Raw genomic sequence first — 27559 nt, 5'->3', positions numbered from 1 at the left:
TTTAAAACTAAACAAACACACAGGGTGTCCAAATATGTCATCAAGTGACCTCCTGCTACCATTATTGATGAGTTACACCTGTTTGCCAACAAATACACTCCTTATCACTGTCATGTGAGTAATCAGATAAATGCTTGAGTAAACAAGTCTGCCCAGCGGAGGCCCTGGTGGCTAGCTCAGCCGGATGCAGATGAAGACCCTCTACAGCTAACGTGGAGGTCAGGCTCCCCAGAGACTTAAAGTGGCAGAGAAGTTCATCACTGGTGGTTTTACCACATTTCCAAAGGGCTACTGTAAGGACTAAACTAAATTTAGAAACTAGACTTTACAGATCACAGTTATCTCCAATTCAGATGCTCACATGACACAAGAGACATATCCCCACCCCTGATATTCATGGACACGCCAGCAACGTGGTCCCTGACCATCTTGCTCAACTCAAACAGCAAGCAGGCTTCAGAGCAAGCTGGGGTGCCCCCAAGCCTGGTCTATGAATACTCTGTGCCAGCATAGACGGTGTTAGGGCAAAGATAAATTAGCCCTACTGCCTCCACGGGATGAAGGCTCTCATGCCTGGTGTTCACCCACCTGTGAGGGCACCTGAGACACGGGAGCTTTACAGCTGTCAGGACATTCCCTGGAAACACCATGACTGGAGACTGGGGCATTTGTCAAAGGACTGTCTTAGGCAGTGTCAGAACTAAGGGGTTAAATAACGCTTCTGTTTAGGTGGTGAATTTTTGTCACGGATGCACAGAATGAAGAAAGGACTTGAGAGCCCAACTGAGCAAAGAAAGAGAGGAGTCAGGGTTTGGCACCTCCAAGGAAACACACTCAAAAAGAGGATGGGCAAGAAAAAGGGAGTAGTGGGACTCCTTCCCCACCCACCGCAAAGTGTGTCAAGAACACACAAAGGAGCAATCTCTGCCATGACGGGCACTTTGTGCAGTCTTTTTCCAAATATTCCTGGAGGAAGTACGGCTCTGCCCTGCCCCTGCTTTAGCCCCTGTCTGAATAGCACCATTTAGCATAGCATGAGCAGAGTCAAGGTTGCTCTTTTTTTTTTTTTCTTTCTTTCTCTCTCTCTGCAAATTATTGCTGAGTTCACTACTGAAAATGATAGAGCGAAGTGTTTGTTTTGCTTACCTGCTCAAAGAGCAGGTAAAATATTATCTGAAGTTCATGCCACAAATATATTTTGTTCTTATCTTTAGTAAACATTTAGTAACAGTGAAGCTCTCATTATCAACCAGAGCTGTGTACCTAAATCCCTTCCCTCCCACCCCTGATGTCTTTTACTCTGGAGCTGATAAAATGCTTTCAATTACATAGCTCTACTCACAAGAAAAGACAGGGACATGTGAAAACCGTGTGTGTTGATTGTGTGGCAGAGACACTGTACATTACATTGCATTAGAGGGCTCATAATAAAAATTGGTATGAATGATTGGAATACCAGAACAGCTTAGATGCTAGTGTTCATTATTGCAGCATCTGCTAGTGCTGCTATAAATAAAAGTTTCTAAACAATTCCATATTATGAACCCCTAATTCCAGGAATTTATAACCTGGATGTAAAAAAAAAAAAAAAATCCCTCTCAGCTGACATTTAGAAAAATACTAAATTTGGATATAAATGCCTTTACTGAGTACATACTTTGACATATGTACAAAATCTCTATTTGTAAACTCATAGTTTTCTATCTACCTGTCAAAAAATATAGGTTGTCCTGGCATCAGAAAGTCTTTTTAAAATCAGAGAGAAGACTTAAATTGTTAAGTAATGTTTTTAAGAGGAAAATTCAGTATCGGAGATTTGGGGGTTTTACACAGTAAGTCACGGTGTCATTTTTTAAAAACCAAAACATTTTCTTACATCTGAAAACCTGGAACTCCTTGGTACTTGCTTTGTAGGTCACAATACAAATGAGCTTGTCCACTCTGTTTCTACATTACCGTTAGAGACGATGTTTCTACATTAATGTTAGAGATTACACAGCGTGTAACTGGGTGTTATCCTCCTTGCAAAAGAGGCTCGGGAGTGTAGTTTTTCTCTATACTTAGAGATTTGGTGCTACAGAAAAGGCACAAAAATTCAAACCAAACCACTGTCTTTGAAAGGAAGGGGCATGTTTGGATTTCTGGATTGGTGTATCTATCCATCCTTCTAAATTAGTGCGAACATCTACCGTAAGGGACACGGGGGCGTTCTCTCTCCCCTGACTGCACAGAAAGCCAAGGTCCGGCAGCCCGGACAGTGGCCAGGACAAACCCTTCACCACAGCCTCCGGCACGGGAGCAACACCACCCACGCCGGCGGTGGAGGAACAGGGCTTTCAACAGCTGCTCAGATCTCAGGCCAAGAAGCCCTGAGTCACTGTGTGGATTGCAGACAGATCTCCTGAGAGCAGCACGCATCCGCAGAGGTCTCAGGAGATGGTAGCTACCACGCTCATGTTTTCTCTTCTCCTGTTCCTGTTTGAGCTCCTCTTTGTGTAACTGAATCTTTGCTGCTGATTTCACAGGGACTAGCGTTTCATCCTCTCTTACTACTGCCCTCTCAGCCTGCTACCTGCACCCTGCTCAGTAAATGTAATTTAAAAAAAAAAAAAAAAAAAGAGGACATATTAAAAGGTCATTTAATGGCATTTTGATTTGCTAGGTGCAACAAAGGATGCAAAGGATTATATAATAAAATGGTGCAAAAGGCAAACAGATCTCCTGCAATGTTCACTGCCCAAAGGCAATGAGATTTTTCTCTGTTTATGACTTGTCCTGACACTGGAATCCAAGAAGTGCAGGGAACAAGAGTCTGTACTCTGATCAACCTGACTCTCGGGAGGAGAATATCAGCAAATGTAGTCAGGTGTGAGAGTCATTTCTGAAATCAACAGAGGAATTCAGACAAGTTACATCGAAATTGGACTGTTTCAGACAAATGATACGACGTTTCTTTGTTTGGAATTTGATGAGTAGTTTAGGTGACATGCTTTTAGCATATCAATTATTCAGAACTATTATTTAGTGTAAAATATTTGGCTTCATGCAACCTTTTAATAAATAGTACGAAAACTAGGAAAACATTTGCAATAAAAACTAAGAAAACAGGATAGGCTTAATAATTCTCTTTAGACTGTCAAATAGCAACAAAGTCAGTGGGGGGAAAAAAAAAAAAGCTATATCAATACAACTTCATTGTTGAAATCCACTGGGAAAAAAAAATGTGGTTTAGCTACTAGAATGAGAAGTACCCTTCAGGTCCCACGTGGAAGGAAATACCTGTGACCCGTCAGGATGTGGAGGGTCAGGCGCTCTGATTGCAGATAAGGCTGAGCGAGCCAGCGCACGGTGCAGAAGGTCAAAAGAGAGAGGCGTGCTTAGCTCTGCACACTGGTTTAAAGAGCTGCTTGTAGAGGTGCTGGTATAAATAGTCCCTTGCTTTTCACACACTGTCTCCATATCCTGCACCGGTGCTGGAAATAGCAGAAAGAATGATTTTCGTGGGAGGGGAAAAAAATGGGAAATTAAGCTCTTGCTTTTAAAATCTATTAAACAATGCAAATTTGCTTTAAAAAAAAAAAAAATCTGTGTATTTTACCAACAAACGTCCAACTGCAGCTTTAGTCATGCAGTCAAGGAGTATAAGAAATGATCAGTCGACCATCCCGGAGAGTCTAAACAGTAGGCAATTCAGTCAGGAACACCATATAAGTAAAAAAAAAAAAAAAAAAAAAAAAAAAATTAGCAAATACTAAAACATTCCAGATAAGGGGAATGTTTCCTGGCTGAATAACAAATTCCTCAAAAGCTAACATTTATCCAATTTTTGGTTCAGAAAATAATATTGCTTGACCAATTCTGCTTTTGATGCTTAGCTTTCAGAGTTTTAAAACAGTTTTCAAAAGACAGTTGCTTTCCTATAACTCTAGCTGGGTCTATCCCTATTTTGAGCATATGCTTTCCTAGATAACACAGAAAAAACCCACCCTTAAAACACTCAAAGCATTGTATTTTCCTGAAAAATGGTTTAAATTAGGAATTGTTCCACAGAAATTAATACAGCTACACAGACACAGAGCCACAGCTCACGTCTTTGTATTCAGACTACATTACTTATTACTTTAAATGTTCTACCTTCTTCCTCTTCCTACTAGGGGAAGTCTCAAACTGGAGATATCTCTACCAATTTTATGCAATAAAGATGGAAAATTTAGGGGAGCAGATAATAAACTGCAGTGGTTTTCAGTGGGGGTTGTGATAGTTTCTCAGTTTCATAAGCAAAGAGGTACAGATCCTATCAAATATTTATTCCTGCTCTTTGTACGTACTGTTCATCTTCTCAGAAAACTATTTGTAAGAGAAGAGTATTTGGTCCAATGATCATGAATTTCATATCAAAGTTATCAGTTCATAGCTTTAATGCTCAAACAGTTGTTCTTAGTGTTCTCAGCTAATTGGAGAAATATCTTCCATTTAATTTAGAAAACTCGTGATTTCTATGACAGCCTCAGAAATATTCTTTTAAGAAACGGGGCTGTTTTCCTAGCAGCAAAGGTAAGAGAAGCTCTATGGTCCAGCAGCTACAGAAGCAATTTTAGGCTGGATGGCATTCCTACTAGTTGGTGGGTTTCTGTGTGCTTTGCAAAAGGGAATTCCTAAAAAAAAAAACCAACCCAACTAAAAGTAGCATATGCTCAGATGTCCTCAACGCATGAATAGGAAATAAACTGGGGGAAAAAGGTGAGGAAATTCAGAGTAAGGGTTGAAAGTCCCTCTCTATGAAACGGAGTAAAGTAGTTACGACCCCAGCACTATTGCAAGCGAGCTAATGAAAGCATCCCTGTGTCTGACGTCACTCTACTGCAGCATCCCCAGCATTGTGCGGGATGGGGCTCTGCGACTCCTCCACACGTGCGTGATCCAGCCTACACAAAGAAGTCAGAGCATCCAATGCTATCATCTTGTACCACCTTCGTGACTCAGGCTGAACGGAGACGTGAATTACTAAGGCGCTCGGCTTCAGACGGTGGTAACGGGAAGCTGGGTCAGAAGCAGTTCCTCCATCCTCCCGCCTTGCCGGGGCTGCTGCTTGCTCTCCCCGGGTACGGTGCGGGAGCCGGGGCCTGAGTGAGAACCGGAGCTCAGCACGTAATTTGGTAGTCTGCACACACCCTGCGACGGTTTGAATTCGGCATCTGGTAGTTTGGCTAGCAGAGTTAATGTTATTGCAAAAATAGTGCAGCGTGAAAAAAAAGGGCCGTGAGAATATATGACTATTGATTTGGTAAAGGAAAGGAGTGTATTGGTTAAATACACACTCCGGTATGCATGCTTTTGTGATAACAATCATTACTTATCCCTTAGACATTTATGGCTTCTTTAGAAATTTTATCGTTGTATAAATTCATACTTGGGCACCTTATAAAAGTAGAGTTTTGACAGCGTAATAGTCCATAAAGCAAAAAAAGTTTCAAGAACTGGACTACAGATTTTGTGGTTTGCCATCTTAATGTAGTGGCACTCAAAAAATACCAAAATCAGGTTTTGAGACCCTGAACGGCCTTTCATGGTATGAAACCAGGCCTTCTTCCTTCCTAAAAGCACTCTTTGGAAGTGGATCATTAATTTGATATCAGGTTAATCCAGCTGCTTCCTCTCCATATATACATTTGGTGAATTTGAAAACCTTTCTAAAAGATTACTAACAGAAAATGCACTGTGAAATTCAGGTTTCCAGTAGACAGAATTTCAGCTCTGCAATTTTCCCCCTCAAAGTGACACAAGAGATAATGTATTAATCATTTGCCAAATTCCTGTTTTCAAATCAAAGCTGTTTATTTTTATTTTTATTTTTTTTCAGTTATTTAGTTGCATGAGGACAGAGAATGTCTTTTATCACTTTCTAATATATTTCATACCTGTTTAAGATAAAAAGCAGATCAGGCCAAATGTTCAGCAAATTAGAGGAAAAACATTCACTTTCATGTTGTTTACAAGGTGAAGTTCAAACCTGCTAAAATAATTTAAGGTAAAAATACTGACATTCAGTTATATCTAGTAAATAGTCCGGGCAGACTACCATAACAAGATGGTTGCATATAATTTTGAATAATGTATTAATAAAGCCAGTTGTAAATTATGCCGTTTACTGTGAAGGATAATTATGAATCTTAGGCATTAACACAATAATTAGTATTAAAAGCATCTGTGGCTCAAAAGATTTACTGCTGTACTTTTAGTTTGTAGGTAGAGTCTATAACAAAATAATAACAACCTGAACTGAAAATCCACAACAGTGTTCATACTTAATCAAACAATGCTGCACTAATTAGGTTTGTCACAAAAAATTAATTCCTTGGAAAAGCTGTTTAATATTTGTACAAAGGCATTATGAAGACAACTTCTTAAACCTATAGCATTTTAGTCACCACTAATTGTTGAGTTCTGCATGAAACAAATATTGGATATTTATGGGAATTTCTTGCACATTTCCACATCGCTCTAAAGTGAAATTGCTGCTGCTAAGATCTTACTAAGCTTACCTGAAATATGAGCGACACCAGCAAAAATATGTGTTTGTGAGTTTTTAGGTACATGTAGTTGTTGTGTTAGGATCCTTCAAAGAATTTATTTTTTTTTTTTTTGCTTATGCTCCATTTACAAAGGGGCAAATGATTGAATTTGCTTCACTGAATTGAACTTATACAGCTTCCTGCTGGGTTCTGGGGAGCATTTATGGAACACCACCTGGAGGGCAGCTGCTCTTTTCTCCTAGCCCTGAATATCATTAAATTTCAGCAGCAACATGACACACTGTAGAAAATTTTGGTTTAAGGCTGCACTCTTCTGTGCTCTGTTGTTGTCAAGAGTAGAGAGAAGCGGGGAGAGGGGGAAGCATTTCTGGAAAGAGAGCGCGATAGATTTCATTCCTTGTCAGCAAGTGCCCACAACCAGGAAAAGCAGAAGGACTGGAAGTAGAAAAGGGACCTTTTTTTTTTTCTTTTTTTTTGGGGGGTGGGGTGGGCGGGGAGAAAAAAGCCACTGGGAAGAGAGGTATTTCAAAATAGTACATTGGTTTTGTGTAAACAGAAGTACTTATGGCCTGTGCTGAAGCATTCACGTTTTGCCTTCGTATTTGAGCTGCAGAGTGTCTTCACTTAAAAAAGGAGAGCAGTTGCTAACCTTATCTTGCACACGTGGGTGACACTGGAGCTGCCCTAAGAACTCATTTTCTTGTAACTATTTGCTTAAGCATTTCACTACCAGATTAAGCCTGAAGACAACGTTGCGGTGAAACGCTGTGAAATACTGCTTTATGCCTGTGCCTTCCAAAGGGGCAAGTTGCTATGGCTCAGACCCTCCATGGGTTTTAAACACATTTTGAACTTTTTTTTTTTTTCCCATTACAGTTAAGAAACCTTTTGTATTAAAAGCAGAGGTCAGACGGGACCAATTTATGGCAGCTCGCTTCCACTGCTGTGCTTCAGGGTTTTTCCCTCCTCTAGTTTCCAGCCTGTAAGTGCCAAACCCTGTATATAGAGAGGACTGCATTCCCCTGGGAATTGCAGCGTATGGCCCCGCTATCTGTGCGCTTCTCATATTCCCTGCAGTCTACATCAGTCATCGTGCTGATGCTAACGGGAAGCCTGGCACAATGATCAGAAACAATAATCTATATACAGTCGATGTTATCAAGGTGATTTATCGGCTCCGTGCCTTGTTATAAAAATTCAGCGTTTTTCAGTGGAATATGACAATTAACGCCTATTTCTGCACATTTTGATGTCTGGATTTCCCCCCCTCTTTCCATGTTGCACCTTTTCTCCTCGCTCTCTTTGCCATTTGCATCAGCTCGTGATTGCCCTCTCTTTCCTCCTTAGTTCACCATTTAAATGCCTGACAGGAACACTAGTGTGGTCTCCAAAGTGAGTTGGAGTGTTGTCCAATTGCTCACCACAGAATCACAGACTGGTAGGGGTTGGAAGGGACCTCTGGAGATAACTTGTCCGACCCCCCCGCTAAAGCAGGTTCACCTAGAGCAGGTTGCACAGGATCACATCCAGGCAGGAACCAATTAATATTGTTGTGTAATACGAATGACTGACATTTTCTTCTCAAAGCAAAATCCAGAAATATGTGATTTTGTCAAAATCATAACGTTACTGGAAAAGCACCGCTTTAAACAGCAGTGAGAAATTACTGTTACAAATGAGAATATCTCAGTGAAGAAAATTTGAATAAACTTAAAATTCACATTTCTTGTTGATTTAATGTAAAGGTCTGTTTCAAATAGAACAGTCGGCAGAAAGTTATATCACTTACATTCAACTTGAAATATCTATGCTCTCACGCTGACATTTCTAAATCAGAAGCTTTCATAATACTCTTCATGAGCAGCATTTCAACCATCGGTTCCAGTTTTTTCCGGGTACTTTTTCAAAATTCACGGTGACGACAAGCATTTGCATTCTGGGGACAACAAAAGACCCCTGACCTGAACCAAAGCATCGCTGCGTTAGGTGTTACCCGAAGTCTGAACCAGACAGAGGCACCAGGTTGTAGATAAATATTTTGGGCTCCCTAAAGAGATAGTGGAACAGCGACTTTACGTGACTCGGGCTAGATGGCTTAACAGTATCATTGGGACTGGCGCTCCGGCATGGCCACCGGAACTGACTGATGATAAACTTTCTTACGGGAAGAAAATTTCTTTTTTGAAACAACTTTAACTCTTGAGTGTTAGTAGAAGGACCTGACGAGGATCAGTGTTGGCAAAGCAGCTCTCATCACCGAGATTACACTAAGAGCTGCAGGACCAGCACTTCCAGCTGATTCATAATCCCACATTTAAATACAATTTAAATACAAAATTATTTTGTTTTCTCAGGGAAACAATGTTATCTATCCTGAAAGCCAGGAGGGGCCCAGGTAGTAGAGAGGCAGATTCCAAGTGGGAAGTGAGGATGCTAAACTGCTCTCCAAAACCAAACCCTATTTTCCAGAATCAGGCCCACATTTTCCAAGCTCAGTGCTCAGGGAAACTAGAAAGGCTTTTTCTACATTACAGGAAAACTCATACTTAGGGAAGCCATTGAGTTTGTCTATATTTCTTCTGCCACAGCAATCTTGCTGGAAATGAAAACCTGCATACAATGAACACCAAATAATGGATTTTCAAACTAGCACTGAAATGAAAAAGATCTTTCTGGGTAAGACTGGTGTCTAGATAAAATGTAAATTCAATCTCTCTGCGAAGTGATTCTGAATAGTCAGAAATGCGTACAGTCACTAAAATACATTACCAGAATAACACAGAAATGGAACAACGTGACAATATTTTTTTTTTCTGCTTGAGAATAGAAGTAGATGGTTCTCCCAAGTAATTATCTGTTTCAAGAGAAAACTGTTCACATGCAAAAAAAAGCATGCTTCCATTTCATATACCTCGCTCCTTGGGTTGGCTCCAATTCTGATCTTTACCCTGGCCCAAAATGGGAGCAATTGCATTGTAGAAGCTGTCTTTTCAGACGTGACTTCTCGGCATACTGATTCATTTGGTCTCACGGCTGTGTGGTGAAGAGTCCGCAGGACCGTAATGGGCAGGATTTCAGGGCTATTCCTGTTCTGCCAGGCTCGTTGTGTAGCCTTAGATAAATTACCTTAGCACTGGCTCAGATCTTCCGTTCCTGCTTTGCTTCGTTTATGCCTTAATTGCCAGATGAAGAGCTTGGAGAGCACTCTGTATGTGTATGGCTGGTCAGCTGCCCCTTCCTTCTCCAGCAGCGTGGGAAGGGACGAAGAAAGGAGACGCAAAGGGATGCAGAAGGGATGCAGACCTCTGCTAATCTTCTTCACCAAAAAGATGATTCTTTATAGTGAATCTACCCTGCAAGGTGAGGAATATACTGGCCTAAGTTCATACCTGAATGAAGGCTTTGAGCACGTACTCAGGATTTGGGGCAAGTCTGTGCTTAATAAATGGTTCCCTCCACACACTACTTAACTGGCAGCGCAGATATCCCTCTGGGTCGCACAGCCAGTCAGATAAATCAGACCTTTCCAGGTAAAGCAGAAAACAGAAATCGGGAAGACGTTTCCAGCTCCCTGTACCGTCCTTTTCTGACCAGTACTGATGGTGCAGGGAGAATCCCAAAACTGCAGCTCCCTTCTATAAACTGCTGATAATAATAATTCCTTACCTAAGGCTTCACCTTGTTGCGAGATATAAACCGCTGTGCAAATTGCAAGTACAATTAATTATTAATTTTTGGTTTATTATTGATTGACCATTTTGTCAAACAAACTATATGATAAGCTGTAATAAACTCTTTCTATCTGCTGCTCTGACTTACAATTTCTAGTGTGGCAAGACTGAAAAAAAAAAAAAAGATCAAGTCTCAGCTGACTTACAAAGATCATTAGTAACCATGTCTTGTATGCAAGAACTGGATTCGGGCCATGCTGACACAAGACAATCAGCTTTCTATACTTGCAGGATGCTGTAATGAAATGCCTGATTTGATGAAGTTAGAGGCGTTATGATATTTTCATCATTGTGTAATAAAGCATCAGGAAACCTTCAAGCCTCTGATGTTATTGAATGTCTTGGTGCTGTTAATACCAACAGTGTACAGTTTGCAATGTAAGGGAAGGAGAAGGGAGAAGGACAGGCAGTTTGGGCTTTTGGTTTAAGATGAATCATCTTTTCCAAATTAATGTGTTCTCCACCATCATTAAATGACTGGTACGGTCATACCTGGAACCTCCCTCCTAGTGTATTTCATAAATATGAAATAGTGGATGGAATAAGAAAATGTTTCTCATTTTTACTACAATGCAAAAGTTATTAGAGGGAATGGTATGCTGTTTTTTTGCAGTTACCTGTTTTTGGTGAATATTTAGTAATTTTGCTGGATATTCTTTGAGGAACTGAAAGAACACAAGGTGATTTTCATAGGAATTAGAAATGTGCTTTTATATGCATACACATTTGCAGTTCCATAGTGGCTTTTATTTTAAAGCTATTATCCAAATTTACAACAAATTAATAAAAATGGAAAATTAAAACCAGTATTAACTGAAGTGTTGCTTTCCCAGAGTCCCAGTCACACTCAGCATATTTAATTCATTCCTGTGAATTCAGCGGGGCTTTGTGTAGGAATAAAACAAACAGCATTTCTATGTGCCTTCATTGTTTAGCTACTGTACAATTTCTTGCAACTGCTGATATTATTTATTACTAGGATGTTTGTTTGTTTGTTTTCCATTTGGGAAAAAAAATAGGCAATGAAACATTTGTTATATTTATTTCTTTTTGAAACAATGGTAATAGAAAGATTTACATGGACATAACAAAACAATGACATAAAGAGCTTTATAAAGATCTTCATATATCCTTTTCTTCTCCAAATATATACAACCAATAGGAATATTATGTGGTTTGCTTCTTTGTTCAGTAACGAAGCTCTAATTTCCATTTTCCACAGCTGTTGCACTTCTCTCACCCGGATTTTGCCAGCGCAAGCCCAAGCTGAGGATTGCCAGCAAGAAAAGCCTGCCTGGAGGGCGAGGCCAGGGCAGCGCAAGAGGCCGGCATCCCCAGCTTCTCCAAGCCGAGCCCTGCCAAAAGCGGGCAGAAGTCGCTCGGACGGGAACACAGTCAGGGCACGTGGGGGATGCGCTGACTCGATGCACCCAGCGGTGCCTGCCTGCGCTATAAAGCTTCACAGCTCCCGAGGAAGGAGATTTCCTTGCACAAAACCGGCACGCACACCGCCGAGCTCATTGGCTTGGGCTCCACGCGTCACACACGCTTTCACAGCTCACAGACGAGAAAGCACAGCTAAAGCAGACCTCTGAGTTGTTCCCAGGGTGACTCCTGGCTGATCTGATGGGACGGGTCCCATTATGGCCATGTCCTTGGGTATCTTCAGTGTTGTGATTAGGAAATGACATGGGACTAGGTGGCATGTAGGGCAAGGCCCTTCTTAGCAAAACTCCTGCAGAATTGTGCAGAATCCTGCTCACTGCATGAGTCCAGTAAATTAAAAATCTTTCAGGCATATGCTGCAGAGCACCTTTTCACGTGCTCTAGAACGGTATATACAAAGGGCAGCTGACCAGCAGATCCCAGTCAGGCGAGGACGTGGACTTGGTGTCTTTCCTGCAGGTCATGTTGCTGCCTCCTTCAAGGCAATGGAGCCAAAGAAAACACCCCGTGTCCATTTTATAGGTTCACATGTTATTTGGTGTAAGTGAGAGTGGGGCCAGCTGCAGCTGTTCTTTAGGAGGGAGGAAAAGGTAAATGATAAATCTGTGTGTCTGCACCTATTCAGCTGCGAAGGTGCTTTATATTTCTAATGGGTATATTGATGTGATGTCTAGTGCTATACCATTCTGCATTTTTTGGCATGTCCTTGCTAAATTTTCACATTCTAAGAAGTTAAATTTTCACATTCTAAGGACTAAATAGACTTCCCCCCCACCTCCCTAAAAATAATAAGCAAATCCAATGCAATAACTATCATTATCATTCTAGATTTGATAAAGAGAAGCTTTAAGCATATTTAATAAATTAAGTACATAATGTAACAAATCCTATAAGAGTCGTAAATAGTCTCCACCTAAGCAGATTAACTGGCACACATATTAGTGTGAAATATTATACAGTGAAACCTGTGTGCCCTAAGAGACTACCCTGGGGTACTGACAAATACTTTACAACATCAAATTACCCATATTAAGCAAACTGGGTCTGCAATTTAACCAGAGATGGCCTATAATTGGTTCAAGGTACAACACTTTTTCCTAAGAGACCTGCTAAAACACTATGGATTTCAATGTCTATAGGACAACAACATAAATGTATAGTATTATGAAAAAAACTCTGTCACTTTGAATGGGTTTGAATTTTGTAGAAGATTTCATGTCAGTCAAAAAAAACCTGTTAAAAATAATTGTTTTCTTTTTAATTTCATGTAACCAGCTACTGAATATTTAATTAAATTTAAGGTAAAATTAAATTGTTGGTCTTAAATTCACACATTGAATTTACATATTTCAAGTTTTCAGTAGAAACAAGTAAACATTTCTATTTAAACAAGCTTAGTAACAGTAATTTCTGATATCAAATAACTGCAGTATAATCTCTTATGGGATTCCCTTCACTTTTTTCCAAGTACAATTTTCAGACACTTTTAATAAGAGTCACATCTCTTCTAAATTGTTCTCCTGCCCTAAAACGTGATTTGGTAAAAATGGCACTGGGGGCTCTGGCTTCATTATCACACTGATTTTCCTACCCAATGAGCTCAGTTTGCAAGTACATTTCTAACTGCCAGCTGCACAAACTCAGCCCGAGTCCTGGATCCCTTCCATCTCATGCATCACCACCAGTAATAAATATCCCGTATGCCAGAATATGCCCTCCATGGCATCTGTGCAATCCCAGTGCCATCCGTGAATTTGCACAGGTGTTGCTGGGGGCAGACGTTCAAATCAATAGGGTTACACACAAGTGGCTGAGGAAATTATCTGCCAAACAGAAGTACTACTACTACAATGATCTGTGGGATGGAAGGGACCCTGGCTGACTTGCAGAGCTAGGTTTTAGTCTCACAACTAGGAAGAAAACAAGTATTTTGTCTTGCAAGCAAAAATTCTGAGAAGGTTGCAATGTACGTGGAACATCCCAACACTATTTTTTATGCTGTTTCTTAAAGCATAAAAAGGTTTTGCAGTATACATGATGCCCAGAAAACACATTAGGAATTTCTTTTTTTAATAAGTTGCACTTTGCTATCAGGATGATATTATGAAAAACAGTGATACATCTTGGTATCTTAAAACATCTCCTAGTATAAGATCAACACTTCGAGGCTGAGAGAAAATGGCCCATCCAAATTGCCCCAGTGAGACAGCACGGTCGTCCTACAGCGTCTTAGGGGAGGATGGTGGAGCACCACCACACCTCAGGATGCCAGGCTCAGACACCTCGAGTCAATCCCAGCCACGCATCTTGCACACAACACACACTGCAAGAGTAAGGTTGCTCGATGCTCAGTTTTTAACTCCTGGATTGTTTCAGTTTACAACGAATGCACACAGCCTCTGTGCCCCAAGATGTCTTTGCCGATAACGTTTTACAAACAATGGTCAACATAGAGCAACCTACAGGCAGCGAGCAGTTCGAGGGCAGTTCTTTTGTCAGATTTCTGTTAGGCAGCTAGGAGTAGAGTTGCACATCGGCCGATGAGTAAGTTCTCAGCTCTGGCAGGAAGTTAGCTAGGAGGAGCTGCTCCTGCTCCCACTGAGAATTTCCCTCGCGCAGCCCCAGCAGCAGCAGAGGACCACACCGCCTGGAAAGAGGCGACACACTGTGCTGGCCAGGCAGCAAACCCCGCGCTGCCCTCACCAGAGCTGTAGCTGATGCTCGTACTTTTGGCAAAATAAAGATTACGGCACACAAAATCAAGGTTAATTGAGTTTTTCTGGATTTTGACTACTTTATCCTCTCGAACGATTATTCTGTTTCAGTTAACTGAGAGCACTTCACCTCTCTGAAATTCAGTTGTTACGCGTGTCAGCTCCAGGCGCCCACATACTTTTATTTTCAAAACAAAGGCTTTGTGGAAACCACAGTCTTATGCAATCTCAACTCCAAGAACGTGCAGCAGCTAGCACACAGTAGCTGAAAAGACAGGAGAGAATGCTACCTTCATAGCAGTGACAAGGAAGTTGAATTTTTCATGTGAATTAGCAGCTTAAGGCAAAAAACTCTAGGGATGGAAAGATTCACCAAATCATAAAAAGCACAGCCAGTGTGCCTTTTCACTATTTTACCCTGTGTTAGCAGACATGAGGTAAGACCACAGCTTATTTTTTCCTTGTGAACTCGAGACTCAAGGAACTTATGTTTATTCCAGAAAAGATCCCTAGGAAATGTGCCTGTGATCTAACCTCAGGTGTGACCCCTCCGTTCAGAATCCATCACATGTTTCCCATTAAGACAAAACTCTCTTGACACTGTAATTCTTTCTTCCTCCATTTTGAATCTACAGCTTGTGATTGAAACCACTTCCCACACCTTGCAGAAGGTGCGTAACTCCAGTTTTCCCACACATTCCCCATGCGAAGTCATTTTGGGCTCTCCAGACAAAAATCTGCAGCACAATTCAGAACAGGCATGAAATAAATAACTGAGAGAACACTGCACTCATAGTACTATTTGTCTTCAGACTTAGCGCAGTAAAAATCTTGGCTTTTCAGTTTATGTAAATCTAACACAGAGAGCAGGCACTATAAGGAGAGGGAATATCCTCCACTTTCTCTAAAACGCTATTTCTCCAACAACAAACTTTTTTTGCCCATATTCAATTCTTGTTTGGCAGTCAAAATCTTGCAAGATTTTTTGGGGGCAGATGTAAGCACATAGGTCCACATTCAGAGGACCTATACTCCTGTTTTCTGCTGGCTTTGGAGACATCTCGCCAGCTTCTAGACTCAGACACCCGGGTATTTTCACTCATAGTACATTTTCATGCTGCACTGCACTCAGGATAACGCGTCCCCCCCTGAACTGGAGCAGTAGGAAGTTCAGTGCAGATGTAGACCTGCAAAAACAGCCTCCATCCAAGGGGGCAGGCATTAAACTCTCTGGTGAATCCTGTTTTACCTGTTTTCTCCCACTTTCTGGGGTAGCCCAGCCTTCTATTGACCTAGATAATGGAAAGATGATTATGCATTTGAATTTCAAAAGAATGAGTAGCGGGCTGTTAGCTCTAACTGCTGCACTCTAATAGGAATATACACGCACACATACAATTATTGAACTGCTTTTAGAACAGTAAATTATTTCATTTTAACAGTAATATCTACTTATTCATGTACATGTTTTAATCAGATTTCCAAAATCCTCAAGATAATTTTTTCTTGAGTGTGGCTATTATTTATCAGCCTGTTTTCAGCTTCATTATCTTCCTAGCACTACCCTCCAAAATAAAACAAAAAACCAATGAGAACATAACACTAACAAGCATGAAAACAGTAATGCTGTTTATATTTAAAAGATCACTTTGAGGAAAAATTGAAATGCTGCCAAGACACTTCAGAAAATGAGATATACCAGAAAAATAGAAAAATGGGATTTACAAAAGTTACGTGATGCCCATAGTATTATGGACACATGCTTCTTCACAGGGACACAAATGGAGGGGTAGAAAAATCCCAGACAAAGTCTGTGGTAACCATGGTGGCTTCAACCTACACCAAAGCTGTATTAAAAGTGATCTCTCCCGATTTTAACGTGTTAAATGTCAGATTCTGTCATCCTAGTGGATAGAGTTCTAGTCACCAAAATGCCTTACTGATATTATGTGGTTTCCATTGGAGTTGACTCAAAATTTTCCAAAATGGTTCCTGGCTCTTAGTAAACACTATTTCAGCAAAATAATGGTATTTTATGAAAATTTTTTTGTTCCTTTCATAGGAAATTGAGGAAACATTTAATTTTCATTTCATCAGCTTGAATTTTATGCAGTCATATGACATAATGAAATCTCCCATAAAAGTTGAAACACCAACAACAAATTAAAACACTTTGATGTGTTTCATTTTGCAAAACTACACCGCTACTTCTATCTAGATTCAAAACGCATGTAAAAACCTCAGAATTTCTCACAGGGGCAATTTTTTTGGTTACCGATATTTACAGAAAAATACTAAGAAATAGGATTAACAGAGACACTTGGTATCCTGGTGTCGGTTTAGTAAGTGTCAGCAGCAGTAAAGCTGCCTTCCCTGGAGGCAGCCAGCCAGCTACGTATCTCCCAAGACTCCTGTCCATGCCATTGTTAGGAGAAACGCACTCTCACCCCTTCTGAAACCCTTATGACACAGATGGCTCTACAGTGTGCCCGATCTGAGCGAGTCCTCACCCGGACGGGGCGAAAAGTGCCAAACTCACTGCCCTCTCACAAGGAATGCCCTGCCCTGCCAACAGCCCTCCTTAGAGAGACCACAGCTGTGGCACAAACTCAGGCACTCCCGAAGGTACTGCACCCTCTCCTCATGCGGTTTCTCTAAATTGTAATGGTTTATGTCAGGTTGAGAACCCTCTCAGGCAAATTTTCCATTTTACCTCCTACCTCCCACAAGGATAAGCATTATTATGGGGGTAGATTGTACCACCAGGTGCAATGACAAGGAGAGAGAGGTGGCAGCTAACCTCAGAGCAAAAATCCCTCCTGGGGGCACTCATGGAGAGGCAGAGAGGTTTTTTACAAAATACATCTTTACAACGAAGTAACTGAACCTTCTTAAGCTATGCCCTTTCCTTTTCCTCTACACCCAGCTGGGGTCAGGCATGGGAAGTGACATGACACTATGTATCTGCCTCTTGTCTACTCTTTCAAACTCCTCCTGACTCCTAACAAGAGCAGCTGAGACCCGGTAGCCCTAATGTATCCATAAAGCTAAAAGAGGTGAGTGACTCTTGGGGCTTTTTTTGTTCCTGTAACCGTGCTAGTCACTCTGCAGTCCTATGATATCATAGTCACATCATCCACAGTAATTTTGCTGTGGTCTGAGGAAAATGAACACTGTGCTAATTAGAGGATGATGTACCAGGGGACCTGCTGCCCCATTAGCACCAGTTCACAGGATGCGCTCTGACAGAGCAGAAGCTGTGCCAGGGCTCATCCCTCTCACTGCCATCATGTCTGCATCCAGCCAGCAACCATCACAAAACTTATTAAACTTTTGTCTTGCTAATAACTGTAAACGGTAGCTAGAAAAACACAAAGGGACCCACAGAACAGTATGTGAATTCATTTTCAGCACACGTTTTGCAAAGCAAAATGACCACAGATGAGTACACCGTTGGCTTTGGATTTCATAAATTCTGCGATGAAAACAAACACGGTATTATCCGCAATAGCTGGATCCGCTACAGGCGTTCTGCAATAATCACAACATTGTTGAATAACTGGATGCTTTCTGGAAAACAAACAAACAAAAAAATCAGCACTGTTAGATGCTTTAAGTTTTCACCCCTTACTTCGGAGAAACTGCCTTTACCCTCTGCCCACGCCACGCGGGAAATGCCTCCAGGTGGGTGCGATGACTTCCCTTACCGGCTCACCTCCTGCGGGCTGGCTGGGCCTTCCCTGGGGGACAGGGGGACCTCCCCCCCGCCCCGGGCAGGCCCCCCGTGCTGGCCCGGCCCTGAGGAGCAGCGGGCATCGCCGCCCAGCAGGCCGGGGCCGCCGAAGCACCATCCGCAGGCCACCGGATCCCCCCGCCCCAGGAGCGTGCCAGGCCCTGCCCTGCGGCCTCGCAGCCCCGTTCGCTGCCAACAAGCCACCGAGGCAAGCCCCGGCGGGGGGGGGGCCATGAGGGCAGGGAGCCGAGGCACCCGGCGCTTCCTCCGGGGGTTTACGGTCCCGGCCCCGCTGCGGAGGGGGAGACGGCGGTGGGCGGACCCGCGCCGCCGACCACCGCAGCCGCGCCGAGGAAGACACCCTTCCCCCGCGAGGTCCGTCCCACGCACCCGCCGGCGAGGAGCACGGGAAGGCTGCGGAGCCCGGTCCAGCGGGAAGGCGGCGGGGACAGCCCCGGGAACGGCACCGGCCGGCCAGCCCCGCTCCCGCCAGAGGAGCCGTCGCACCGCCGCTGTGGCGGTCGCGGAGCGCCAGCGCCCCCTGCCGCCCGCCGCCCCGAGCCGCGCGGGGCTCCGCGGCCTCCTGAGGGGAGTGGGCCACGGGGGAGCCGCCGCCGCCGCCGCCACCTCCGGCTCCGGCTCCCTGCCCGCCTCGCTCCGTACCGCTCCGCTCCCCGCGGCCGAAGCCAGCGGCCGGAGCCCCCCGCAGCGCCGCCGCCTCCCGGGCGGAGGGACGAGCCAGCGGGAGCCAGGGGCCCCCTCCCCCCCGGCCGCCCCCCGTGCAGGGGGTGTGTCAGCGCGGGCTGGGGGGAGGGGACAGCTGATAAAAGCGGTGGGCGTGTCAGTGGGCGCGGCCGAGCGTCGCCATTGGCGGGCGGCGGGAGTGATGTCACCCATATGAAACGCTGATAACTAGTTGGGCGAGGAGCCGGGAGTTTTGCAGAAAGGGGAGCGCGCGCGGCGGGGCAGGGCGGGCGGCGGCGCGAGGCCGGGGCACGGGCAGAGCGCGGCGCCGAGCGCACGAGCCCAGCCGCGCCCCAGCCGTGCCCGGCCCGGCCGCAGCGGGCCGCCGGGGCTGCGGGCAGCAGGCAGCAGCAAGCCCCCGCCGGTCGCCCTGCGGGCTCCGCCTTGCAGCGCGGCGGAGAGCTCGGCTCGCAGCAGGGGCAAGGTGCGGCGGCGGTGGGAGGGGGCGGCGGAGCGGCTTTGTTGGCTCGGAGGGGAGCGGCGCGGCGGGAAGAGCGGCGCTTCGGCGAGAGCCCACCATGGTGCAGCAAGCGGAAAGTACGGAGGCGGAGAGCAACCTGCCCCGGGAAGCGATGGACACAGAAGAGGGCGAGTTCATGGCTTGCAGCCCGGTCGCTTTGGACGAGAGCGATCCGGACTGGTGCAAAACGGCGTCAGGGCACATAAAGAGACCGATGAACGCGTTCATGGTGTGGTCTAAGATCGAGAGGAGAAAAATCATGGAGCAGTCCCCGGACATGCACAACGCGGAGATCTCCAAGCGCCTGGGCAAGCGGTGGAAAATGCTGAAGGACAGCGAGAAGATCCCTTTCATCCGGGAGGCGGAGAGGCTGCGGCTCAAGCACATGGCCGATTACCCCGACTACAAATACCGGCCCAGGAAAAAGCCCAAAATGGACCCGTCGGCCAAGCCCAACGCCAGCCAAAGTCCGGAGAAAAACGCACCCACCAGCAGCGGCGGCAGCAAAAGCGCCAAGAGCTCCAGCAAGAAGTGTAGCAAGCTGAAAGCCTCCTCCGCCTCCTCGCCCCCCAAGCCGGGAGCCAAAGCCGCCCACCACGGGGACTACGCGGGGGACGAGTACGTCTTCGGCACCCTGAAAGTGAGCAGCAAGACGGTCAAGTGCGTCTTCATGGACGAGGAGGAGGATGAGGAGGAGGACGAGGACGAGCTGCAGCTGCGGATCAAGCAGGAGGCGGAGGAGGAGGAGGAGGACGAGGAGCCGGGGCCGCAGCAGCTGCGGCGGTACAACGTGGCCAAAGTGCCGGCGAGTCCCACCTTGAGCTCCTCGGCGGAGTCCACCGAGGGGGCGAGCCTCTACGAGGAGGTGCGGGGCGGCGCCGCGGCGGCGGGCGGCGGCAGCAGACTCTACTACAGCTTCAAGAACATCACCAAGCAGGGCCCGCCGCCGCCGCAGCAACCGCCCGGTCTCTCCCCGGCCTCCTCCCGGTCCATCTCCACCTCGTCGGCCGGCAGCGAGGAGGCGGACGACCTGCTCTTCGACCTCAGCCTCAACTTCTCCCAGCACGGCCACGCCGCCGCCGAGCTGGGGGCGGGCGCCGCCGCCGGCAACCTCTCCCTCTCGCTGGTGGACAAGGACCTGGACTCCTTCAGCGAGGGCAGCCTCGGCTCCCACTTCGAGTTCCCCGACTACTGCACCCCGGAGCTGAGCGAGATGATCGCGGGCGACTGGCTGGAGGCGAACTTCTCCGACCTGGTGTTCACGTACTGAGCGGGGGCGGCGGAGCGGCGAGGGCGGGCGGCGAGGCAGCGGCGGAGCTGGAGCGACGCGACGCCGGTGGTGATGATGATGATGATGCTGATGATGATGCTGATGATTAAAAAAAAAAAGTCTTGTTTTCTTTTAAAAAAAAAAATCTCGAAGTTAGTTCCGAGCCCGGGAGTTGTGATTTTAATTTTTTTATTATTTTTGTGTTTTTTTAATTTTTATTGCATTTGGTGATCACAACAACAACAGCAAAGGCAAATGGGACTGGGGGAAAAAATGATACAGAAGGCGCTGTTTGAAGCTTGTCGGTCTCTGATTGAAGTCTGGAAGATGGTCTGCAAAGAAGTCTTTTGGCAGCACAACTGTTACTCAAGGGGGTTTGTGGATTTTTTTTTTCCCGTGAGAGATCTTAAAGAACTGTTCTGATTTTTTTTTTTTCCGAAAGGGACCATTGCAACTTTTTTTGGAGGGAGAAAACTGATGTCTTCTATGCATCCGATTCTTAACAAAGCTGCAGGGAGCTTGAAAAAATGCAGACTGTACAAACGCTTACAAATAACTGAACTGACTTAAGATCAGAGTTTACTTTTCAGATCAAATTGTTTATGGTTTTACAAATGTGATTTCTACTTGCCAACTTTTTTTTTTGTAACTTGTTCCCTTATACCTCCTTGATTGAATACCAGACAGCCTAGACCTCAGTACAAAAAGGTATTGAAACATTTTTGATACATAACAGACCTCAGTCTTTTTTAAAAATTAATATATTTTCAGGCGTATTTTTGTACAGTGAAAAGGGAACATTCTTGCTGTGTTTTTTCAGTAAGACTTTTCAGGCACTTCTTCCCTTTTATTTTCTTTTTTTTCTCTGTTTTTAGCATGCAAGTTTGTTGGTACGTTACGTCCTGGTTTTAAAAGGATTAAAATTTTAAAAAAAATAATCCTTGCATCTAAAGGCCTTGTGGTTTTAAAAAAAAAAAGAAACAAACACTTTTTTGTACAGCTATAGTTCAGATTTGTTCAATATTTGTAGGTAAAGATTTATTGAAAATGGTGATATAGACCTCAGAGCTGTTATCTTAGTTTAAAAGATTGTATATGTACTGTACTATAGTAGGACTTTATGTATCTCATACGCTGTGATATGTGGATGGGGCCCCAGATGGAAGGTATGAAACTGGATTCTCGATTTTAGCAAAAAAAAAGAAAAAAGGCACATAGTTAAAAAAGTTTCTCATGTTGTGCAATATAATCTAAAGTACAGACCATCTGCATATTTTGTAGCAAATGATGGCAAAAGCAGACTTGTGCACTGTCAACATCATAGCCTGTTTTTTTTTTTTAATGCTGAAAGTCTGTATCTTGACAATTTTAATAAATCAGCTGGAACTGATAGAAACTCGTATCGCTATTAGTGTCTGTAGAAGTAACGCTGGAGATACCATGTTGTCACCCCCGGCCCGCGGAGGAGCGGTAGCTGTAGGCTGTTGTGCATGACCATAGCTAGGGGGGAAGGAGAGTAAGGACTGCTTCTTTTCTTTTTTTTCTGTTTTTCTTTTTTTTTCCTTTTTTCTTTTTTTTTCCCCCACCCCCCCCGTCTCCCGTCGCCTTTTCGCCCCTATTTTGCGCCCCGGTGGGTGCCCGCCGGCGGCGGGGGGTCGTGTCAGGCAGGGCCGGTGCTCGCTCGCTGCGGGCCGGGCCGGACGGCGGCAGGTTGGCTCGCCCCGGGTATTTTCGGCTCTCCCGCCTTTCCCACCCCCCCAGCCGGCGGTGAATGAGCCCGGCTCTCCGCCGGTTCCCCCCCCCCCCCCCATCCGCTTTCCAGGGAGGCGGGCCCCGGGCGGGGGGCGCGGCGAGCTGGGCCCTTTCGGGCGGCGGGGCCGGGTGCCCGCTCCCACCGCCGCGGGGGACGCGGTTAGCCCTTCCCCCCCTCCTCCGTTTGCCCCTGGTCCTCTCCCCGCTGCGCTTTTTTCCTCCCCCTCTCCCTTTTTTTTAATGAATAGCCCGGGCGAGACTTGACGCGGAGATGCTCGGAGTAGCGGTGCTGCATCTCCTCCGCCCTCGGGCAGCGCTCGGCCCGGCGGGGCGGCTCCGGCCCCTCTCCGGAGAGCCGACCGCCGCCCCGGGCGGGGGCATGGGAAGGAAGGGGGGTACGAGCTTCTGCTGTAGGTGAGCAGACTTTGTCAGTGTGCATTTGGAATTTTTTTTTTTTTTTTTTTTACCTTAGGAGCCATCAGATTTCAGTTGTGCGCTCTGAAATAACTGCTGATGGCAATAAACTGACTCACAAGGTGGAAGTTTGTTTCTCGAGTTTACTTTTATCTGATAGGCATTGGTAAATTCTTTTTTTTTTTTTTCCACTAATTAATGATCCAGCTGTTTACAGGGACAATTCACTGTGCTGGTATTTTGGTGGCAACCACTGCTACAGGCTTTCAGACTTGCTGAAATGAAAATCCTGCATACACATTTGTAAGGCATAATAAAACATAACATTAAAACCTGCATGCATGTTATGTTTAATCAAAGACAACTCTTAGGCATTTAAGTGGTGAGATATCTTACTTTAGGTTAGTTAAACTGGTAGTAAAATGATTAATATAATCTGATCTCTTTCTAATAATAATAATAATAATAAAACACTCATGATTCTAAATAAAAGTTGTTTGGCCTAAATCTTTGCTATCAGAAAAGAGATATAGCATATCTGGGAACTCAAATTTATGTCTCGCATTGTGATAATTCTTTATGAGAAACTGTGTTTTAAAACAAACTTAATTACAGTATACAAAATATCCTTGGCAATGGATAGTCCTCAATAAAACAGAGTTTCTTGAATTTTCAGTTTTTGGTCTCAAATGATTAGTGTGTTCTCCATGTAATAACTTAGAAATCAGATTGAAAACAAATGACATTTATCTCTTCTAAGGCAAAAGAGTGAAAGAAAATAGATACACTGAAGTGCTCTAGCCTAGCCATTCGCTATCCTGCTATTGAAAATTCATTTTTGGGCTAGGGTGATGGAGTAAGTCGATCAGGTTCTAAGTCTTAAAACTGAGCCAAAATTCTCTTAGTAATTCTTCAAGCTATCATGAGAGTATGGGGACTTGTTCGTCCAGTCCCTTTCTTCTGATATGCATCCTTGTTTATTAAAGTGATAATAGGCAGTGTCATTAAACATTTGTGCTTTACAGATGTTCAATGAGTTATGAATGATTATGGTCAAATATGGGCTGCATTTAGTTTGCATTGTAATAAGGTCTGTGTCTCAGCCTACAAAAGTTTTGACTTGCGTATATTTTTGGAAGATGTTTTTAAAATTACCATTTAAAATATTAGTCAAGGATAACTGATTTAAAAGATCCAAGTATAGAGCAGTCAGGCATATTTTAAAAGAGCAACAGGCCTACTTTAGTCAAAGAATATAATACCCACTCAGAAGTATATCTTTTCTTTCTTCTAGATGGGAATTATACAATACTATATCAGAGGAATATTTTGAGTGAAGGTATATGGTGCAGGGAGACAATTTTTGTCTAGACAGTTGTTTCCTTTATTTCAGAGTTTATTGTTGCATATTGCTCAAGGAAAAAAAAAAAAAAGGTAGTGTTCAGTTTAAGCCACTACACTGTTCGGGCTGAAGTTTGATGCTGTTGAATGCCTAAGCTCCTGCTGATCTCAGTGAGAGTAGAAAACAATCTTCTAATCATGAAAAATAGCATCTGCTAAGCTACTCTCATATTTTTGCTTTTGACTTGTCTAAGAACATTCATACCTTCTGTTTCTCTTTACTTTTATTTTTTAATGTACATAGGAATCCTTGTCGACATGGTAGAGCAGTCCTGTTGCAGGCTTAGTATCTCCTGTGGCCTTTTTTTCTGCATTCTTTGCATTTGTCTCTGTACAATACTACTCTAAGTGTATTAGGACTCAGTGATAGAAGGGAGAAAACTGAACTTTTTTATGTGGAAAGACAATTTACTTTGTAACACTGAGGATGTCAACTCAATGTAAAAACTAATCAAATATGATGATTCTTTTTAATTTTAAAGTGAACATTTTTGTAAACTTACCGGTTTTCCCCTTTTGTTGTTTTTATTATGTTTTTCTCTCTTCCTTTTAAAAGAACCACAGCTAAGAAATATTTTCTTCCTTTACGTGCAATCTTTTACAAATGTGGTAGAAAGACTCATTCCAAGCATCCTTTAAGTGCTACATGCTCTTTAGGCATTCACTGTTGTTCAGATGAAACTTCTTCAAGTCTATTGAATGTGATTTGCATGCGTGCAGTCTGATCCTTCACTCATGCCTGTTTGAGGAAAGTGCAACTCTGTTTTTACACCAAGGTAAAACTGGTGTGGGGTCAAAGTCAGGGCCATATAATTTTTAGATGTTTAATGTTCAACACAGTTCATGAAGTTCCTTTTTACATCTTCACAGTTGCTGCCTAGTAAGGCCTTAAACCTGCACTGGTTAAAAAAAAAAAAAAAAAAAGAAATTCTCATTGAGCTTAATGGGAGTTTTCGCCTCAAGGGCTGCTGGCAGGATAGGTGTCTTAGTTCCTCCTAACCTTCATTTGTAAGCATGGCCAGGAAAAAAATAAACAACAAAAACTTAATACAATGAGTTGCCTTACATTTCCCCTGCTATACAGTTGTATTCCTTTGATTTACTTCCTTTCCCCTCACCCACATCGAAGGCTGTGATTGTTTTTGTTTTTCTTAATTTTTTTGCACACTACCTATACCAATTAACTGCCTAATTAGTTTTATCTTCTCTACATGGATGCAGTGAATTTGTAAGAGAATTTCACAAGCAAGTAGTTTTTTAGTGAGTTTAAAGTAAATAGAGTTTTAAAGACCTATTTTTATATTCAATATAAAGCACAAATGTGCAGAAAGTGTAGAATGACTTACAAAAAGGGAAACAAAAGTTCGTAATATTTCATGTATAAAAGTAATACCTTCTTTGGGTTGAGATTCTCTTAGAAAACCCAATACTTATGCCAGTGCAAAGATAGGAATATTTTAAAAACTCTTAGAAAATTGTGATTGACAGCAATTTCAAAGGAATGACTTCTGTAGATACAAGGAAACCCCTAAAGCAATATGGATAAGAAGGGGTGAATGGTTTTCAATGATGAACAACAACCTGGAAGTGTGAGAATGGAGGTTTCAATCCTTATTAATTAATCAAATTTCTTCTTTTGTGGTTAGCTACAACATCTGGATTGTCTGTGAAGTGCAATCTTACAGGATGAAAAAGCGCAAGGGCACCAAACTTCCAAGATTTGCAAATACTCAGAAGCAGGTTTGATTTAGAATTGTATGTTATTAATTAGGGCTTTAGGTTTGGGTAATTCCCGCTTCCAAGAAAATCAAGACACCAATTTACCACTTGAAGAAATTTGATCAAATAATAATGATTAATCCAGGAACTCCCATTGTCACAATTTGTTTTTGTTTCCATCATCCTGCTTATCTCCAAACCCAACTTGCCTCAACTCCTGGCAAAGCCAGGGAGAAGAGTTATATGCCATTGTTAGTTCATTTACAATTTGTATCTGGTTTTGCTCTTGTACATATGTTGGCGTTTTGGAGTCTTTACATAAATGCTGTGATACTTTTTTTTCTTCTTTCCTTTAATTTTTTGGTGGGCTGTTTTAAAATGGAGGCCTGTTTTTCCAGTGTGGGACTTTTGATGGTTACAACATTTCAATGATGTTGCATGATGGCCACAGGTGGGGGAAATTGAATGTTTTAGAGCAGTTTTTCAAGCATGACACTTTTAAAATATGTAATTTCAAAGACTTTTCAAGGCCACATGAAATTAGTTTTCATAGCCACTCCAGGTCTTGGGGGGAAAAGCTGAAAAGTACTTTTGTTTAGAAGTCTGAGTGATGGTGGGGGGGAAACCTTTTCTTGAGGTTTTTGCATGCCAGTGCACGGCCTGTTGCTGTGAGAGAAGGAAGATGGTAAGGCTGCTTGAGGCAATGCACTGGAGGACAAAGTGTTTTCTAGCACTAGAAAAAGAAAATGCATGGCAAAGTTTTGTCTTCTAGTAGACTATATAGCATGCAGAGTTTAGTATGTGTCAAAACAGTGTATGACATTGCTGTATCAAAGTTGTAAAATTAAGCATTATTTATTGAAAACTATGTATTTTTTTTGTAAAAACCTGATCACCTAGAGGATTAATATCAGTGACTTGTGCTAGTGCTACAAACTTAACCAGCTTCTTTACTACAGTACTTGATATGCAGTGTTAATGCTCAGGGTTGAAACCAGTCCACTCCAATGTCTTTTTTTGCAAGAGTTTTTAAATAAAGGAACAACATAATACAATTGTTCAAAAGACTCTAATAAAATTGTGTGATCAATCTTCCTCCGTGTTTTTATGTGGATTTTTTTTTTTTCTTTCCCCACTGTTGCATTTGATAAATTCAGTTCAGCTATTACAGTGAATCCACTCTTCATTCTGTGGGCACCCAAAGCTTATAGTCAATGGGAATGTTATGTCTTTCAAAAAAACCCTCGACAGATAGTTATGGTCCAGGTAGTATGTACAGAGGGTAAGTGCTGTTCTGGGCACGCCTGAGAGACTCTGAAACAGATTAAGCCAATTAACTTCCTTTTTTTTTTCTGGTTAAGTCTCTGGATGAAACAATAAAGTATTTTATGATAAACATTTTAGATATTGCTTTAAAGTTGACCATGAAAGAATGAAATAAGATGGATTATATGCCAGCAAACCCCATTTCTCTCTGTATCTTTTTCTACAAACAATTTACCATCTAAATGTATTTTGGCATAGGAAAAAAAAAATCATTCTGTATGAAGATTCTAGTTATGAAAATGTTTTTATGAGAACCCTGTAATCAATTCTTGGAATTATAAAAAGGTGTTTTTAATGTGTTTATGTGGTGAAAGTT

The 27559-nt window shown here is 43.2% G+C and overlaps 2 protein-coding genes across 2 annotated transcripts; one reads left to right on the top strand and one right to left on the bottom strand.

The window, feature by feature from the left end:
* Positions 1–17807: 17807 nt before the first annotated feature.
* Positions 17808–19054, bottom strand: LOC129205119 (translation initiation factor IF-2-like). Its single transcript, XM_054822211.1, has 2 exons — positions 18132–19054; positions 17808–17994 (listed from the first exon to the last, which is right to left on the bottom strand). Exons 1-2 carry the CDS (start codon positions 19052–19054, stop codon positions 17832–17834), a joined length of 1086 nt encoding a protein of 361 aa, XP_054678186.1. The 3' UTR covers positions 17808–17831.
* A 32-nt stretch (positions 19055–19086) lies between these two features.
* SOX11 (SRY-box transcription factor 11) lies at positions 19087–21616 on the top strand. The gene has a single exon (XM_054822210.1). The coding sequence runs from the start codon at positions 19420–19422 to the stop codon at positions 20629–20631; it is 1212 nt and encodes a 403-aa protein (XP_054678185.1). The 5' UTR covers positions 19087–19419; the 3' UTR covers positions 20632–21616.
* Positions 21617–27559: the final 5943 nt, after the last annotated feature.

Source organism: Grus americana, chromosome 3 (assembly GCF_028858705.1).
Source record: "Grus americana isolate bGruAme1 chromosome 3, bGruAme1.mat, whole genome shotgun sequence".
NCBI classification, from domain to species: Eukaryota; Metazoa; Chordata; class Aves; order Gruiformes; family Gruidae; genus Grus; species Grus americana.
This window is presented reverse-complemented; position numbering and strand designations above follow the sequence as displayed.

Coding starts and splice junctions, on each gene's coding strand:
- LOC129205119 (XM_054822211.1), bottom strand. CDS start 19,054: ATGGGTGACATCACTCCCGCCGCCCGCCAATGGCGACGCTCGGCCGCG. Junction 17,995..18,131: donor AGCCCGCAGGAGGTGAGCCG/GTAAGGGAAGTC, acceptor TTTGTTTTCCAG/AAAGCATCCAGTTATTCAAC.
- SOX11 (XM_054822210.1), top strand. CDS start 19,420: ATGGTGCAGCAAGCGGAAAGTACGGAGGCGGAGAGCAACCTGCCCCGG.